This window comes from Scophthalmus maximus, chromosome 1 (assembly GCF_022379125.1).
Source record: "Scophthalmus maximus strain ysfricsl-2021 chromosome 1, ASM2237912v1, whole genome shotgun sequence".
Taxonomy (NCBI): Eukaryota; Metazoa; Chordata; class Actinopteri; order Pleuronectiformes; family Scophthalmidae; genus Scophthalmus; species Scophthalmus maximus.
This window is the reverse complement of record NC_061515.1, coordinates 24,978,378-24,995,898: the sequence shown is the minus strand read 5'-3', so window position 1 is coordinate 24,995,898 and position 17,521 is coordinate 24,978,378. Positions and strand designations below refer to the sequence as shown.

Genomic DNA, 17,521 nt, shown 5'->3' with positions numbered 1-17,521 from the left:
CCGTGAGTGTGTATCGGTCAAGTATAAAGGGAATTGAGTGAGAGGAAGTTAAGCTGCTGAAATGATCTTCTCACTGTGCAGCTCTCAGTTACGATTTCGTTTTTTCAGAGTCACACTTATTAACTTCATCATAGAAATGTTGTCCATTATATAACTATATCACAAAAAGCTGTTTGAAATGAACATGTGTAGATTCACCACTTAGTTTACGAGGGTAATGAATCGGAAAGTAAGGAGCCACACTTTTGAATTTCAGCAGTAGACCAGCCAGGAAGCCTTAACTCCCAGGACCCACAGCAACAACACAGGACCCATGAGCACACAGTGACGGATCGATGCTGCATCACTGGGAGGATGCAGGACAAACAGTGTCTTCTGCCATTCCTTCATTGTGAATCATGTGGGACGTTTCTTTTCTTTTTTTCCTTGTTCACATTATGCCTCGACTGCGCGAAGTGATGCCACTCTTGTGTGAAGCTGGTGCATGTGTTCCTGTATGTAACCTTACACTAATTTATTAGTTATCTCCATTTGATTTTTCATTTAAAAACACCAAGAGCTACTCAGGCGAGGGAGTCAAGGTAAAGGAAAAAACAATGAGCGGGGAAAAAAGTGTATCGTTAACAATGTGATGTACTTACAGTCGAGGAAACACCACTTTGGAGATAATCTCTGCGAGGAAAGGATCTTGGGTTTGCCGGCCTCCTCCTGAACGACGGACACAGAACAGTGAGGTTACTGGGCGGCTGATGGCCAACCGATGAAAAACCCTGACCGGGTCAATGGGAACACTGCCCGGGGGCACCCGATCAGCTGGTTACACAGGAACTCACAGGGAACGGTAAACTCACTGTCTGTGTGAGAGAATGTGTGAGTGAAAGCTGCCTCCGTCCTTCGATGGTTCTCCTGCACAGTTTTTCCGATACACTTAGTGTGGTTCATTTAAAAAAAATCCAATCAGCTATTAGTTATCGAGAAAAGGAAATAATTGACCTAATCAGAGGAGCATCTTTCCCAAAGAAAAAGTTCTGGCTCAACAGGCTCAATACTATGGTTCCTTCAGGCCCTAAAACAGCTTCTATAACAATGTTTGGATCTTGAGTCTTGATTCTTGTCTCTCTCTGTTCTCCACACTACATTGCTCTCTGATAGATTTTCAAAGTTTTCAGTCTGCTGCATCCCTGTGTTGAATCAGGTCACTGCCCTGATTGCGCTGCACTGTATATAAGCGACTTGTGGACGATGCTGGGATGAAGCATGGCTGAAAGATGTCAGTCCAATTATTTTCCTCCTTTCCTCCAGTTAACTTATACTAAATTACCCGAAATTGTAATTCTTTACTGTTACTTTTACAGCTTCACTTTCTGATATCCCTTTCGGTATCTTCTGTAGTTCCCCACACACACACACACACACACACACACACACACACACACACACACACACACACACACACACACACACACACACACACACACACACACACACACACACACACACACACACACACACACACACACACACACACACACACACACACACACAAAAAAACACTTGCCAAATATATTTAAGGTTCAGTGTGTGTTCCCCCAAAGCCAATATAAGAAATAGCATTACTGCAGTGAAAAAACAAACAAAAAGAGATTACATTCCGGCAGAGTGGGACCTTTGATCGACAGGGGTCAGAAAGGATGTCATGACGGGGACATTGTTCACACGTCTGTGTGCCAAGGTGAATAAGGTACAACCCACCTCAGTGGAGATCATCCTTCTTTATTCTCTTTATTTGTGATAATTTGAAAAAAACTGGCTGCCATTGATATTGATGTTTAATAAATCAGACCGTTAAATTCATCTCCGACCAGCTGTACAATGTTTGAGAACTGACAGTTGTCCCCACCTTCATATCCACGTGCCTCATTACTTTGAGTTTTCACCCACACTTTTTTTTTCATCCAGTCTCCAATTAGTCTAGAACGCTGCAGCGAGACTTATGACAAGATCAGAAAACAGACAGCACATTACTGGGATCCCTGCCTCCCTGCTCCCGGCCCCCTGTTATCTGCAGACTCCGCTTTGAAACCTTGTTCTTCAGTTACAGAACACTAAATGCTCTCCGTCTGTGAAGTCCTGCCCCCGCAGCACACTGTCAGACACCTCAGATCCTCCGTCTGTCCACAGATCAGGGACGATGTTGTGGTGGTGATGGCGCTTCCTCGAAAGACGCCCCCAAAGTTGTGAAAAACCCTCCTCCTCCCTCCTCATTTTCTTCCTCTCACTTTACTGATGTTTTCATCTTAAAAACACACTTTTGCTCGCCAACTATTGACTTTACTTTGCTCCGGCCTTCGTCTGAGGCTGTATGTTTTTTGTGCTGCATGTTTTCTGTGCTGTAAAACACCGTGGACCAACTTTGTTGTTCTTCTCTGAAACTAACGCAGCGTCGTCCAACAGGACACTGAAACTCCTTATACTACGGTATCAACAAGCTCGTCCATTCAATATGAGGGTTGGTGCTCATGATGAAAAATCAAAGTCTTTTACTATATCCAAGTGAATCATGGAGGAAGACCTTGATTTCGAATGAAATGCATAGTTTGTGCTTTCAAATTTTACTAAAAAGCAAAGGGGCAATGCTACTATATCATACAATGGAGGTGGGGATATGTTGTCAAGATACCGTTGTCATGGAAACGGAAAAACCCGCACCCTCCTCAGTGCCCTGCCAGCATGTTTATGCCTGAGAAAAACACTATATGGACCCATGACCTCACAAAAACGTCTCCACACTTGACTCAGATAAAATCCTGGCGGAAGATATTTAGCCTCAAACTGGACAAAAATGTAAACAGCTTCAACACAGAACAAAACAAGGCACTTCAGTTCAGCACTGCAGAAATGACTTTGTGTAAAAAAAAGTCACACTCCGGCAAGACGTTGCCAAGAGAAGACGAAGCCGAAGAAAGTGAAGTTATTTTTCCTCTCAGAGTACAAAGCGTTCGTGCAGACTGTGAGAGGCTGAAGTAAACACCTCTACTCTCCCTCTCTGCGTTTGTCTGTACTTATCTAAATCTGCTGTCGAGTTCGGCAGCAGTCTGGAGCCGAGGAAAACGCCCGAGGCTTTCACAGCACGGCTACAAACACGGAATCAAACGCTGAACTCATCTGACTGACTCTTTCCTATTTCACCTCCTTTCTTCTCCCGTCTCTCCTTCATTCATTCACTCCCGTTTGTCTCCTCGCGCTGCTCAGGTCCTCCGCCGCGGTCGGCTTTGGTCCTTTTCCCGATTGTGTGTTGTTTATCACAGGAGCGTCGGGCGCTGCGGTGCAGCTGACCCGTCGCTCCAGGTGTCGGCGGTGAGGCGTCTACCTCTTCAACTCCTCTTTCTACTAACAATGGAAGACAAACAATTGATGGATCCACAATTTGGCTCTGAAGGTTCATGCAATTTGGGCGGCTGTGGCTCAGGAGATCAGGTCATCCACTAATCAGAAGGTCGATGGTTAGATGCCTGGGTCCTTCAGTTGCCAAAGGGTCCTTGGGCAAAACACTTAACCCTAAATTGTCCCCGACAGCTGCGCCGGCAGTGAATAATGTGCGATAGAAGTGCTTTGGTTGGACAATAAGACTAGAAAAGCACATACCTCCACCAAGGCCAAACTCCAATCTTGCCATTTTAAGTGGCAAAAAAAAATTCCTTGATCTCCCCATTTATCTGATGGAATGAAAACAATCATGCTGCAATGTTTTGTTTGAATGTAGCTTATTGAATATACCACAATAAACAAATACAGCCATTATTAGAAATGAGCTTTTCTGCTCATGCACCGGTGAGCAGGAGAACAAGCGGTGAAATGACCGTTACATCATTTCAGGTTGCTATGCAACACAAAGTCTCACGACAACTTGTGAGCCGTCGTCCTAATATTCGTGATCTAACACACACGGTGTTCAAAAGTAGTATAGTTGCAAAAAAATAACAGCGATAAGTTAAGTGTTGCTCCTGAGGAGGAAGATGAAAAGCTCTCTGGGAACACGACATCCACGTGAAGTGAAGAGAACACAGAGCATCACCTCATCCACAGTGTCTGCCTGAGTACAGCGTGTTCAAGAGCTACGTTCACATTCACCGCGTTTACATGGACTTCAGTAATGGGATTACCGCCGCTCTTCAGCAGCGAGCTGATGTATGAAGCATCGTGCGGAACACAAACATGTTTGCAGGGGAATTAAAAAGCAAACACAGTAAACAACATTCTGCTGGATTAAACCTAATTACTGTGCACAGGTAATGTGGTAATGTGTTTTTATGTGGACAGAATATATTGCTGCTCACTGGTTCACGGTGTACTGACACTTCTACACCGTACACCACAAAGTTCAATAAAATTCCTATTCATTACAAGTAGTGCAGGAAGCTCGGTGAATGTAGTTACTGTTTCTTGTGCTTCGAGACATCTAATGACATCCTTCATTCGGGTAAAATATATAGTTAAAAATTTTAAAAACAAATTGGATAAAAACTCCATTCTGACAAAGGGGATATGACACCACTGACAAGTGGGGAAATGGAGTGTTTCCTTTATTAAGCAGAATTAATTAAAAGTTGTTGGAAACTGAAATCAAATGTTTTATGGTAAAGATTCATCTCAAGGTTTATTGGCTTGGTTCCAGGATTAATACTCCTTATATAAGGAGCTCCTGTAACCAGCTAGCTGTAAAAGCACGGCAACCTCGTCCCCTCCGACACTCGTCAGGGTGACGGAGCATGAAAGGACGGCATCCCAGGAGCAAAGTCCCCACGGCAACAGAGAGGACAGAAAAAAAAAATATATATATATCCTTGAGAGTGACCCCCAGGAGCATGGAGCAGGTGAGCTGCTTTCTTCCCTCACCTACACTGCCATATGTATATGTATTTCAAAGAACCTTAACAAGGTCATCTTTGATCCATACAGGTCAGTTATAGAAAGATACTGCCAACATGGTTCTAGAGAAAACAACACGCATCCAGAGTCTTATTCATACTCTCCTACTACCACAGTCTGTACATGATCTTTGAAGAGAAGTGTTTGCGGTGTGGGAGTGGAAATGTGCTGGATGACTACGGCATGGCTTTTGATCAACACTGCCTACAGTGGCTCCAAGCTCGCTTATTCGGAATATTTGACTGACAATGAGAGTTCAGACCAGAACCGCTGCACTCAAACGAACATAAAAGTTACGTTCATATTGCAAAAATGTATGTCCTCCTTGACCTTTGACCGATCAGTTACAAAAGGCATCTGGAGATACCCTGCCGAGTAATACGCCCACCAATTTGGTGTAAATCTGTCCACACACACACACACACACACACACACACACGTGCGCAAGAAAACAATTCCCTGCTTGTGCAAATCATAATAACAACCAATTTCCTTTCAGCAACAGTGTGTGAAGAGTTATGGATTTGAGCATCTGGGAACAGTGCGAGACAAACAAACACATCAGGATGTGGCTCGTTGCTTGTGCAGTCTTGACCAGAACTGTGCTTGGAGTACAAGTCTGGATCACATTACTATAATGTACCCAAGTGGAACAGCAGTTGGTCCGGCCAGACCTGTAATACATCGATTAAGCAATAGGGGACATTTGTGGGCGAGCCACAGAGAATACTCTCAGCATTGTCTTCTCCACGGAGGCCACCTGAAATACCCTCCTTTTTTGTGCAGATGACATTGGCAGACCGTATTATTTTATTAAGAACGATAAATGATAAATTAAAAGAACAAAATAACATCCTGATTCTACTGCATTTAAAGTCTCTTCATATAACAGTCGAGATTAAACTTTGTGAGTAAGAAGTCCTTTGTGTTCGATTTCTAACGTTTATAAATAGTCTTGCTGTCTGTTCCTGTCCCCTGCTGACAAAACTTTCACTGCAAAACAGCAAGTGTGCCTGAACATAACAATAAAAAGGCTTCATACTTCTGAGGATACTGGGACCTCAAAAAGACTACCTGATTAACCCCTGTAATTAAACTCAGGAAAATAAAAGCCTTCCTAGCTACATCTTTATTCTCCGTCTCCCGACAGGCTCTGAAGAGAGTAAACTATCTCCACATTATCAGACAAACTCACACTGTCCGATCACAATACAATAAACTTGGCAACGCACACACGCACACACAAAGAATATAGAAGACTGCACAATCAATACACTTAGGGAAGGTCCCAAGCATGCAGACAGTCAAAGACAACAGCTCATGCATTGGGCTGTAACACCGAGACGCACGAGGGAAACTAATCTCTGTGGGGGGTTTTTGCCAGGAATCAAAAGGTGTTTTCAGTCTGCTTAGGTCAGGGGCTAGAGGGGCAGCAAGTTTGAGTGAAGTGGAAACCAATAAAGAGGGCTGTGTCGATTCATTCTCCTCTCATCCAGTCGCATTATGTGTGTGATATGTACTCGAATACCTTTGCAAGTGACAGTAGAGCATGACGAATGTAGAGGAAAGATGGTTTCTCCAAGCGCAGTTGGCCTTTAGGCTTGAACATTTGACGAAAAAGTGCTGTCTTGTCATGTCTTCTCTGCATAATCTTGCCTTGGTTTACTATACGTGGTTTTTGGCCAGTGGTGCATGACCGGTAAGAATTAGTTCAGAGTGTTGTCACTCATCTTAGAAGAGCCTGAGAGCTGCAGTAAAGGTCAAAGAGACCTGTTGGTTGTGTTGGCTGGACCATGTCGTACACTTACCAGACACTTCATAAGAGTAAGAAATTCAACACCAAGCTCCTGACAAGGTCATGAGGTTGATGAACCTATCGCAAGTGCCTCGATCTGACGCGGATTACTGTACATCTTGAGGCAACGGTTCTTTTCCCCTCAGTAGAAGTGGAGTGAAGAGCTTGACTTTACAAGAGTCTCCAGACAACATGTCACAGGAGGGAGCTGGATTTCATCGTAATCCAGGTGCAGTTTTGCTACAGACACTGTCGGCCTCTGACGAAGTCAACCAAATGTCTGGGCGAGGTCCCTCAAGTCAGATCTGACAAAGCTTGGAAGCTCAGGGCTACCGTGAAAACTCAAGGCCTGGATCTGTCAACATGGTAACCCTAACACAGATCCTATGATCCCCGCTGATGCTCAGGCTTCAAAAGGGAAGATCAATCGCTTCCTCTAAAAGGTGGCTGGGACCTCCCACCATTCCAAAAGCCTAGGCAGGTTCACGGGGGTAGAAGAACAAGCTCTGGCTCCCCTATAGCAGATTAACTGAAGAGTTCTTGGTCGCCCACGGAAAGGGAGGTACTGTATCGAGACTCTTCAGAGATAAAAGTCTCCAGTGCTGGCCTCCAGGACAGAGCTACAAGGAAGTCGACCAGGACTTGCTTGACCAGCACAAGTCACGGCGGCTTCACAGCACTGATACGGCATCAGTGGCATCTGCGGGGGGGCTCAGTATATATATTTTTCTTTGCCCTGTGTTTGTTTGAATGGCCGGTGCTTTGGTTTTTTTTCAGACAAGCGATCTGTAACATTGCGTGTCTCAGTCATCTGTTCAAGTAATGGCCTTTTCAACATTCAACCACAGGTCTCCATTAAGGAGATGTTCCATAATTACTGTTCGAACATGAAAGGACCATAATGGATGGAGCTGCAATGGTCAAGACGAAGGTCTATAAATGTCCATTCTTTTCTAACTTACCACTACTCTGCAGCAGCTGCTGAGCGGGAAGTGAATATCACAGAAGAACTTTATTCTCTCCCACGCTACATCAGTGACAGGTATTCAAACTTAAGTTTGGAGTTACATAACTTAACATCCTTAGCCATAGGAGTCATGGAGACCTTTAAATGTTTGTTAATAGAAAATTTGCTACTGGGTTTTTGGAACTTTTCAGTTCATTTTACATTTGTGTAAAAACTGCGCTGGAAAAATGAGCATGGCCAACTGACGAGCGCGGGTGACGGTAGTTTAGGGCATCATTTAACGTTTCCACTTCAAGGTAAGTTTGAGTGACCGGTTGTTGTTTTTTTCCCATGGTGTCTGAAGTGATGTCAGTGATGTCACCGTGTTACCGGATCTCAGCTTCACTTGTTGAGTACGATGTGATCATCACTGAGAGGAGTGATGGTTATAGACCACAGAAACTAGTACCAAGTTGTTGAAGTGCAGCAGCAGACTGGAGCAGCTACATGAGCAGTAATCAGTGTTCTAATACCACGATGACTCAAAGTTAAGATGTCTACATTTTTCCGGATTTTAAATGACTAAGAGGATGTTTGTTTTTGTTTTTTACCTTATCCTTGAAGCATTTTTTTGTGTGTGTATCTGTGTGTGCGTGTTGCCCGATGCATTAGCTATTCTGTTTGTGTGTGGGTGTTTGTTTTGGTCAGAATGGTGTGCGTGTTTGTGTACGTGCTGGAGGAATATAAAGCAGAATTTCATGCCGGCAGGACATTTAGAGCCTTCAATAACAGACGTCTTCAGCTGCCAGTCACAAAGCTCTGGTATCAGGTGTCACCTTCCTGCCAGAATCCACCACCAGATTGAGACAGGAGGCTTCACTCAGGAGCTCCAGGGTTTTACTCAGGAAAATAAAGAAACGAGCCCGAAACAGGGGAGATATTAGAGAAGCAGTCAGCTGCCTCCTGTTTAATTGTTTCTCTTTATTGCTGTATGTATTATCCCAGAGCTACATAATACTTTGTCATTGTGGATTTTATTGGCAGATTGTCGTTTGTTCATATTGTTTCACCTATTATATCTTGTGTTGTTTGCCATCTACAAAAACACTATACTGACTGTCATAATATTATTACGTTTTTGCAGTAGTGTTTATTTACAATTTTTTTTTTAGCTGTAGTGTAAATGAAAAGCTTTGGTAAAGAAAGAATTGTTGCTTTTCTTCATTATTATATGGTTAATATGTATTTATAATACAATTCTACTATGAAAGAGAGGGTGGCTGTGGATTTTAGGGGTCGGAGCGGGTCGTCCACCAACCAGAGGGTGGGTGGATTGATCCCCAGAGAGGCATTTAAGAACATAAATACAGTCCATTTAATATTAAGCTGATGATGATGAGACACACTCTCTCACCTAATGGGATTGTTTGATCTGCCAACGGTCAGGTCGTCAGCTACAATATGGTGGGAGTCAATATCACAAAAATGACAATATATTTCCATTGTTGTGAATATTGTATTTTTTGTGTTTTCGAGCTCCACAGATTTTCCTCATTTTACTTGTCATCATTTGAAAATCACCATAATACTGGTACACATGTTGTGTTTGTGTCTACACATGTGGCGATGTGGAAGTGATTATCCATCATTTTAATAATATTTATTTTTTCCCCAAAAATGTTACAACTAGTAACACTCTTTCTTTCCTTCCTGCCTGGTTTCCTGTCTTTGTGATTTGTTTTGTTTAAAGTCTTATCATCCACCTTAACAACATGTGGTTAGCTACATTGCTGACTGTGGTGTCAATTTCTCATATAATCATGTATTAACATGTACTTCCATTTAAATTGTGTTTCTGGTATGTGGGAAAGACTGTTTACGAGAAGTAATAATTAGCTGAGCCTGGTGTAGAAATTCAGTCTGGTTTACAAGGAGCTAATAAACAGCTGGTTTATTAGGGGTTGTAAGAAATTTTGGCAAGGAAAGAAGGACAATCTTGTTGACCCCGGCCGACCTGGCTATTTAAGATGTCTTTTCTGAACCATCCCATGATGAAGGAGCTCTGAACCAGCTGGACAGACTCTGTTGTACTCTTGACTTTGTTCAATTAAATACGACTTGTTGACAAACTTGTTATATTTAAATGATTTATTTGTTCATTTCTCGAGGAAATAAAGATTTCCACTACACTGACCGCAGTTTTATTCTGCCTGCTGCTTTTAATCTGTTTATATGTATCATGTCAGTCATTTCTCATACACTTTTGTAGTCTTGTTCTGTTTTTTAACTTACATCGCGAGGAAGGACACAGAGATGAGCCGCACACTTTGTATGAGGACGGAGGACGACAGAAGTTGACTTTAGTTAAGACGTCCACGTCACCTACACTAATGTGAACTGCTCCGGTGTCTAAGTGGCAGCTGTTAGTTTCCCGTGTGCCTCCGAGCCAAACAAAAACCACACTACAAACTCCAGACATCCAACTACAAACCTGCGGTCCCAAGCATCTAAAGTGGGGGTGGACAGAGCAGCAGTCCTAGAGAAGAAGACAGGAGCGCAGGAGGGTGGAAAGTAGAGTGGTCCAGATATTAGGAAATTTAGGTGCACACACGCGCGCGCGCACACACACTCACACTGTTTAATTAGCATTGCTTCAAATTCAAAAAGTTTTTTACTGCTTTCTCATTTTCATCTCACTCTGCGTCGCTGCCTTTTTTCTTTCTTTCCCGTCGGTGACACAGAACCTCGACCCCTTCATTTCATCTCCTCATCCCTCCCGCCCCCCTCCCATCTCCGCCTTACCTCCTGCAAACGCTGGATGTGCTCTCGGCAGGTTTCCAAGTCGCTGTCTCCAGGAACCACGATCAGGCCCAGAGGAATGGCTGGAGATACAGAGGAACAAGACAATTATCCAACAGCCCTTTTGACTTCATACTTTTCACTCTGCTCTGATGGAGACATGGGACTTGATATGTAATTAAATTAACGTTGGTGTGGACGGCCAGCAGCCCTGTGCGTGCTGGGGACCATTCTGGCTACATCGAGCGTTAAGGGAGGCAGCTGCATTACTTTGAGAAAATGAAAATGATACTTGAATATTTCCACTTTGTGAAAGAAAGAAACATCTTATAAAAAGGTCAGAACCGGAGCTAATTACAAGTCAAGGGGGATTTAATGCTCTCCGTTCGGGGGCGATGATGTAGCTATGGAGCTCCTGCACATCTGACACCACTGGGAGACTGCAACAGCTGTGATCGGCCGGAACAGGTTGTGTTTTCTCTTTCCAATGCCAGTGAATTGTTCATGATGATCGGCTGCTTTCCACAAACACAAGTCTAACAAAGACATCTCAGCGGCTGAGCGTCTGCCGCCAATCACTGCTTTAGCATCACGGCCAAGAAAAGAACACAACAAACACACATCTTCCCATTCACTGATGAGACACAGCAGTAAAACTCGGGTCCAGCTCTGGGAAGAGCCAAGTTGATGTTAGTCGCAGTCTTTTATTTAGCTAAATGAGCCTGACTAAGCCGACTCGTCATCCGTGAGCCAACGTAGGTCGTCCCAACAATTGCGAGCAATCCCGGAGGAAGCGCGAAGCCGCCTGCACGCCACACCAACGCATCACCGCTGGCTGAACATCACACAGCTCATTGTGCTGGAAGAGCTGTCAAACCGAACCGCCACCCCCCACCCACACACATACACACACACAAATACATACACAGACACACGCACACACACACACACAACTCTCATTGATACTAAATGCCTTTGGGAGTGAGCAACAGGAACGTCATGACCAGAAAACAGTCAGATTTGAAGAGACTCTAGGGAAGTGTCACCTGTCTGCATTTTTATTAATTCAATGCTCTCGCACTGTTCCTCAGAGGGACAGACAGCGAGGAAAGAAAAATAATGATAATGTGCACATACTGTATTCCCAGAATGTGCAATAGAACAGTTTACACTCCGGCTGGCAGCTTATTAGGGAACACCTGTAAGACAGTACTGTAATAAATCCTCCTTCGTGGAGTTACAATGTTCAGTCTGTCCTCTGTGCGTGCAGCAGCACACACCGCATCCTCCAAAGTGATCGCACCATTGAATCAACACCAGTCAAAATGAAAACTGAACGTTCTAACCTTCACGAAGGAGGATTTATTTGGACAGCGGGCTGACGGTAAAAAAAGCAGACTCAACCAAAGATTTGTATTACTAGGTTGATAAAAAACTGAATATGTTGTGTGTCTGTTTATGTGCCCAGCTGGGATCAGAAAAGCACAGTTGTTTGTGTAAATATCTTCTACATTAATTTTGTTATTTTTATCCCATTGAATGGAAATGAGGAAGAAAATCAAGGAGCTGTTTTTCGTTGTCACAAACTAAATCTTGAATTTTCGATTCCTCTGGTCGGTCGGACAAGACAAGTCATTTGTTACCTTTAATTTGACCAATGAATAACATTAGAGTCATTTGATCAGAATTTTTCCCAAAGCATTAATAATTCATGTATAATAAATACAGAAGCTGTATTGAAAGGTTCAATCCAAATCTCTGTTAAACAGTTGGTGTATACTCCCCATGTTGAGACGACAGAACCACTGTGCCTCGGGTTACGAGACGTATTTTTACCATCTCCCTGAGTGCGACACATCCACGAGTTGAAGCTGTGATTGATTTGCATATTGAGGAAACAACTCGTTCTTCAGAGAGCGAGAACAAAGAGTGAGCAGTTCATTTAAAACTGATAGTGGAGAAAGAAAACACTTTTGTGTTAACTTAAAAACATAACGTGCAATTGTGAAATGTTGATGTAAATTAGGACGAGATATGCATATATATATATATATTTTTTCACAATGGATAACATAGGCTACCAGGCTCATGTTTCCAAGGATACATGATATTGAAAATACCAGTATTATAAAACATGCTGTTTACAGTGTTGTAAAAGGAAACAGTGCCACCGTGTGTCAACACAAACTACCTGACTGTGTGTGTGTGTGTGTGTGTGTGTGTGTGTGTGTGTGTGTGTGTGCTGCGAGGCCTAGTGTAACTGATCCTAATGAGACAGATAGGGAGGGCTTTCCCCATCCATATTCCTCAAACTACCGCGATGTGTTTGTGTGTGTATAAGTTTGTGCTTGCACGAGGGAAGAGGATGGCGGGACGGTTGAAGATGATCTCATTGACCTTCACATGACTGCTCCGCCCCACAAGTCATTCCCACTTGAAGCTGAAGATGCTGCCGTCACTCAGGCAGCTCCACAGCTGTGTCTGACTGTGCCGAGAACCTTTTACACATACTGATGAGTAACAACAACAACAAGCAGCATCTCTTCCAGATATACCCCAATAGATATTTAGATTTGAGGTCTACAGCCACTGATGAACACCACACAATAATCAGCATATATTTCCAATAACCAGTGTTGTGTCTTTGTTTTGGAGCTCCACACATGTTCAGCTGGTGTAGCCTAGTGGGTTACACCACTGACTGTGGTACATAACGTCGGGGTTCGATTCCAGGTCATCCCAGTGTGGGCCCACCTGCCGGGACGATGGTAAATTGCTCAAACGCAATGAAACCATTTCAGATACACTCGCGCAGGTGAACACATCACATTATCCATGTTTGCAAACATTATTGGCACTGCTGCGTACATGGATGTGTGTGACTGTGTGTGCGTGTGCTCACATGCTTGCCGTAGTTTGTCCTTGTCATAGTGCAGAGCCTCATAGTCGGTCATACTGATCCTGCTGACTCTGATCCTCAGCCTATCTGGGACCGGCTGCTGACTGACACACAAACACAGCAACACAACATGTTTTACAAGTTATACACGTGCATGTCTCACAGCTAATGAGCACAGGTCCGGTGTGCGTGTGCGTGTTACTTACTCGTTAAGGTGTGGCAGTGAGGTACGTCGTTTGGTTTTCTGGACCATGTTGGCCTGGTTCCTGAGGCTGATGTGGATGACCGAGGGAGCAAGTCTGCACGGTTCACCATCCACCTACGGCAACAGCAGTCATCATCAATAAAACAACGTGGTCGTCAGTGAACAGCTGATGAGTGTGTAACAGTGTGTACCTGTACTGGGAGAGGTTTGGTGGTGGTGAGGGTGACTTCCCGACACTGGTTCAACCTTTCGCCATGACCTCCGACCTGAAGAGTGGCCTATACACACACACACAAGCACACAATGCCTTAATTAACTGGTCAGAATGTGTCAACATACATGACTTCTATTGAATGAGATAAGATAAACCATGTGGGTTTTTTCTTTTTAAACACACATAAAGAAACTTGGTGCTGTTCTTTCCAAAAATCCTCAAACACTCTCCTGACCATCTGGATTGAAAAGATATGCCTCCCACAGCACAAAAAATATGATAATTTTTTTGCTGTGGGAAGTTGGGGAACAAAAGCTGGTAGCTTGAAATATATGATCATTAAAATATAGTTGTTTGTTTTGTACAAACATGTAACCGTATAAGAGGATACACATGAATAAAAACTTTAGAATTATAAAGTTTTAAACGACATCTTTGTTTGGGCCATGAAACCTTTTTACAGGTTAAAGATCGTTTTATGGGATATAATAATTGTATTTTTTTTTAGGTGCTGATGATACAGTCAAACAGCAGAATTGCTGTTAAAATGATACTGAGTTGTTATCACAAAGTTACATGACACCGACAGTATATTGAGATGACATTGCTTGTCCTTTCACAGATGATGTGCTCTTTCCTTCCCCTGGCTGCCATGGCTAACAGGTCACAGTGAGAGCTCCGTACCAGTGAAGTCATGGTGAATCCAATGACCTCGATGTACCCATCATCATGGCGTTGAGGTTCAAAGTCATGATGCTCACTGGGATTTCCCCAAGGTGTAGTCCCCGCGCAGTACCTGAAGTACAAAGCGTACACACACACACACACACACCACATCATTATAAGTACAAATACCTGAAGTTCAAAGTGTACACACACAAATACACACCACATCATTAAAAGTATCAGTGCCTGAAGCTGACATTATGAGAAGCAACAGTAACACTAACATTACCAAATGTGTGTGAAAGACATTTTCCACTTTCCTATGTGTCATAAACAGCTGGTGTAACATCAGGCTCATCGCAACAACACTCAATCCAAGTGAACAAACTCACAAGAAGACAACAACAGCAGAGCGGAAGCTGCAGCTGTCGTAAAGTCACAGTCACACTGAAGGTTTGAGGCTGACTCTACCATGTGTTTATAAACTGTTCTAAAAATATACAGTAACCATTATTCCATACCTTAAAGGAGAAGTACCCCACTTTATAATTTGATGGAAAAACAGCTGATGCTGGCAAAGAGACAACTAAAAATACTGTGTCCCTATTTATCCAAATAGTCCAGAGCCACATGAAGTGATTAGTCTGGTGGTAGACTAAAAAAAGCACTACAGTCATCATCACATTTTTTGTCATTTTTGGGGGAGCTGAGCCTAGAGATCGGTATTGGGGTCATTCTGTGCATTAGAAAAAAAGGCTGATTTACCAAGCAACAGTGAAGTTTCCCTAAGGCTAAATGAAACCAAGCCAGAGCCACTGCACTAGTGCCCTTGGCTGCTCAGGAAGAAGGTAAACTGTACAATATATATTATATATGTGTGTGTACATATGACATCACATCTGTCCTTGACACATGCCAGATTGGAACATCTCAGCAGAAGATTCAGTGTGCTGCTTTGTTTACAGGCAAGTTGCACATCACATTGATTTCTGAAAAATAAACTAAGATATATCTATATAACACATGTATTTTGGAGCTGTCAATGGAATTGACTGCTCTCTCTGTACATAGCAGATCCCTTACTAAAGCCAGACAAATATCTATAAAGATCGATTAAGATATTCTTCGCAGGCAGCAAGATAACTGCTATTGTGAGAATTATTGTATATGTAGTATGGACAGAAGGACTGTGGTGCTAAATCTGCAGGTTGATAATTGCAGTACTGGCAAACTGGCAAAAATGGATCGTGTTTGTGACTTCACAATATCATTAATGATTCGATAACATATGAACGTCAAAGTCAACACATGAAGAGAAAACAGTGAGCACAGCGCACAGTGGTATATTATACTAACATTGGAGATGGTACAAGGTTAGTTTGTAAAGTATCAGTTGGAACAGTAACAGTGACAGTGGAAACAGTAACAGTGACAACAGTAGTAGTAGCAGTAGTAACAGTAGGAACAGTAACAGTGACAGTGGAAACAGTAACATTGGTAACAGCAACAGTAGCATTAGTAACAGTAACAGATGGAACAGTAAGAGTAACACTGACAGTGGAAACGTTAACAGTGGCAGCTGGAACGTAACAGTAACTGTAACAGTGGGAACAGTGACAGTGGTAATAGTAACAGTGACAGTGGGAACAGTAACAGTAACAGTGACGGTGGTAATAGTAACAGTGACAGTGGGAACAGTAACAGTGAGGACAGTGAGTGTGGGAACAGTAACAGTGAGTGTGGGAACAGTAACAGTGAGGACAGTGAGTGTGGGAACAGTAACAGTGACAGTGGGAACAGGAACAGTAACAGTGACAGTGGGAACAGGAACAGTAACAGTGACAGAGGGAAGAGTAACATTAAAAGTGGAAACAGTAACACTGGGAACAGTAACAGTAACAGTGGGAACTGTAACAGGCACAGTGACAGTAACAGTAACACTGGGAACAGTAACAGGAACAGGAACAGGAAGAAGTAACAGTGGGAACAGGAACAGTGACAGTAACAGTGGGAACAGTAACAGTGGGAACAGAGACAGTAACAGCACTGACTGACCTGGGGATGTTGAGGAAAACCAGACACTGCAGCTTCAAGTCCTGAACCTTCGGTGTTATATCAGTCCCATCACACTGAAGACAGAGAGAGAGAGACAGTGAGACACAGACAGAAAGACAGACAGACAGAGAGACAGACAGACAGGCAGACACTGAGACACTTCTTCTCCGCCCTCACTGCCCCTGTCTCTGTCTGTGTGTCTCTGTGTTTTCACAGAAATGTGTGACAGCTACTTACTTGATTGACAGCTACTCACCACCACTTTGATGTGTTTAGACAGGTCTTTGGAGCTTCCCATCAGGAAATCTGAGAACGCTGTCTGTATGAGAGACAGACAGACAGGAAGACAGACACACAGACAAACAGGAGGGCAGACAGGTGAGCAGGGTTCTCTCAGGGGACTGCATCATTAAATAAAGACACATCTGGATGCAGTTCTATTCCACTGCCTCCGGCAAAGTCAGAGACACAGAGTGTTTCCAAAAGTACAACTGTCACCACTGCAGTCTTCATTCAGTCGTGTATCTCTCTGCACATTTCTAGACAGCAGCCCGACCGTACCACACAGAGACACCTATCCAGCGATATCGAACACTCGTCACATGGCGTTCATCTGAGCTAATAGGTGTTACAACATTTCACTGGCACGGTGGTTGTGTGGCTCAGTCAGGCAAGAAAACTGGCTACTATCTCTTTCTGCACTTCTTCTTTTTCCCTTTCTTTTGCTTATTTTTCTGGACCTGCACGAACAAGAGGAAGATGTGACACGATCTCGACAATGCGATCAGATTCCTGTCACTGGAGACACAAATGAATACCAGGTGTAAATCATGTGCACACACAACCTGACTGTCTGAACTACAGCGGTGATAAAGGCTCATGATTGTCTGGGGACACTGAACTATCAGAGGGGTGAAATGTTCCGAATGAACTACCACCTTCAGCAGGACAAATGAAGTGTTCTGCTTCTGAGTATGAAACGATGTAAGAGGACTGCTCTCACTCTTGAGCTG

The 17,521-nt window shown here is 43.4% G+C and overlaps 1 protein-coding gene across 3 annotated transcripts in view; it reads right to left on the bottom strand.

The window, feature by feature from the left end:
* The window catches only part of LOC118300910 (diacylglycerol kinase zeta), a 61,909-nt gene that overhangs the window by 22,205 nt on the left and 22,183 nt on the right, over positions 1-17,521 (bottom strand). For 2 of the 3 annotated variants that reach the window (XM_035625783.2, XM_035625809.2), the window contains 9 exons: positions 16,765-16,827; positions 16,509-16,582; positions 14,472-14,583; positions 13,765-13,851; positions 13,575-13,687; positions 13,372-13,472; positions 10,473-10,552; positions 10,162-10,206; positions 642-708 (listed from right to left, as the gene is read on the bottom strand). In XM_035625783.2, coding sequence (XP_035481676.2) covers positions 642-708; positions 10,162-10,206; positions 10,473-10,552; positions 13,372-13,472; positions 13,575-13,687; positions 13,765-13,851; positions 14,472-14,583; positions 16,509-16,582; positions 16,765-16,827 — 742 coding nt within the window. The remainder of the gene's footprint in view (positions 1-641; positions 709-10,161; positions 10,207-10,472; positions 10,553-13,371; positions 13,473-13,574; positions 13,688-13,764; positions 13,852-14,471; positions 14,584-16,508; positions 16,583-16,764; positions 16,828-17,521) is intronic. The other variant, XM_035625818.2, reaches the window with a different exon arrangement.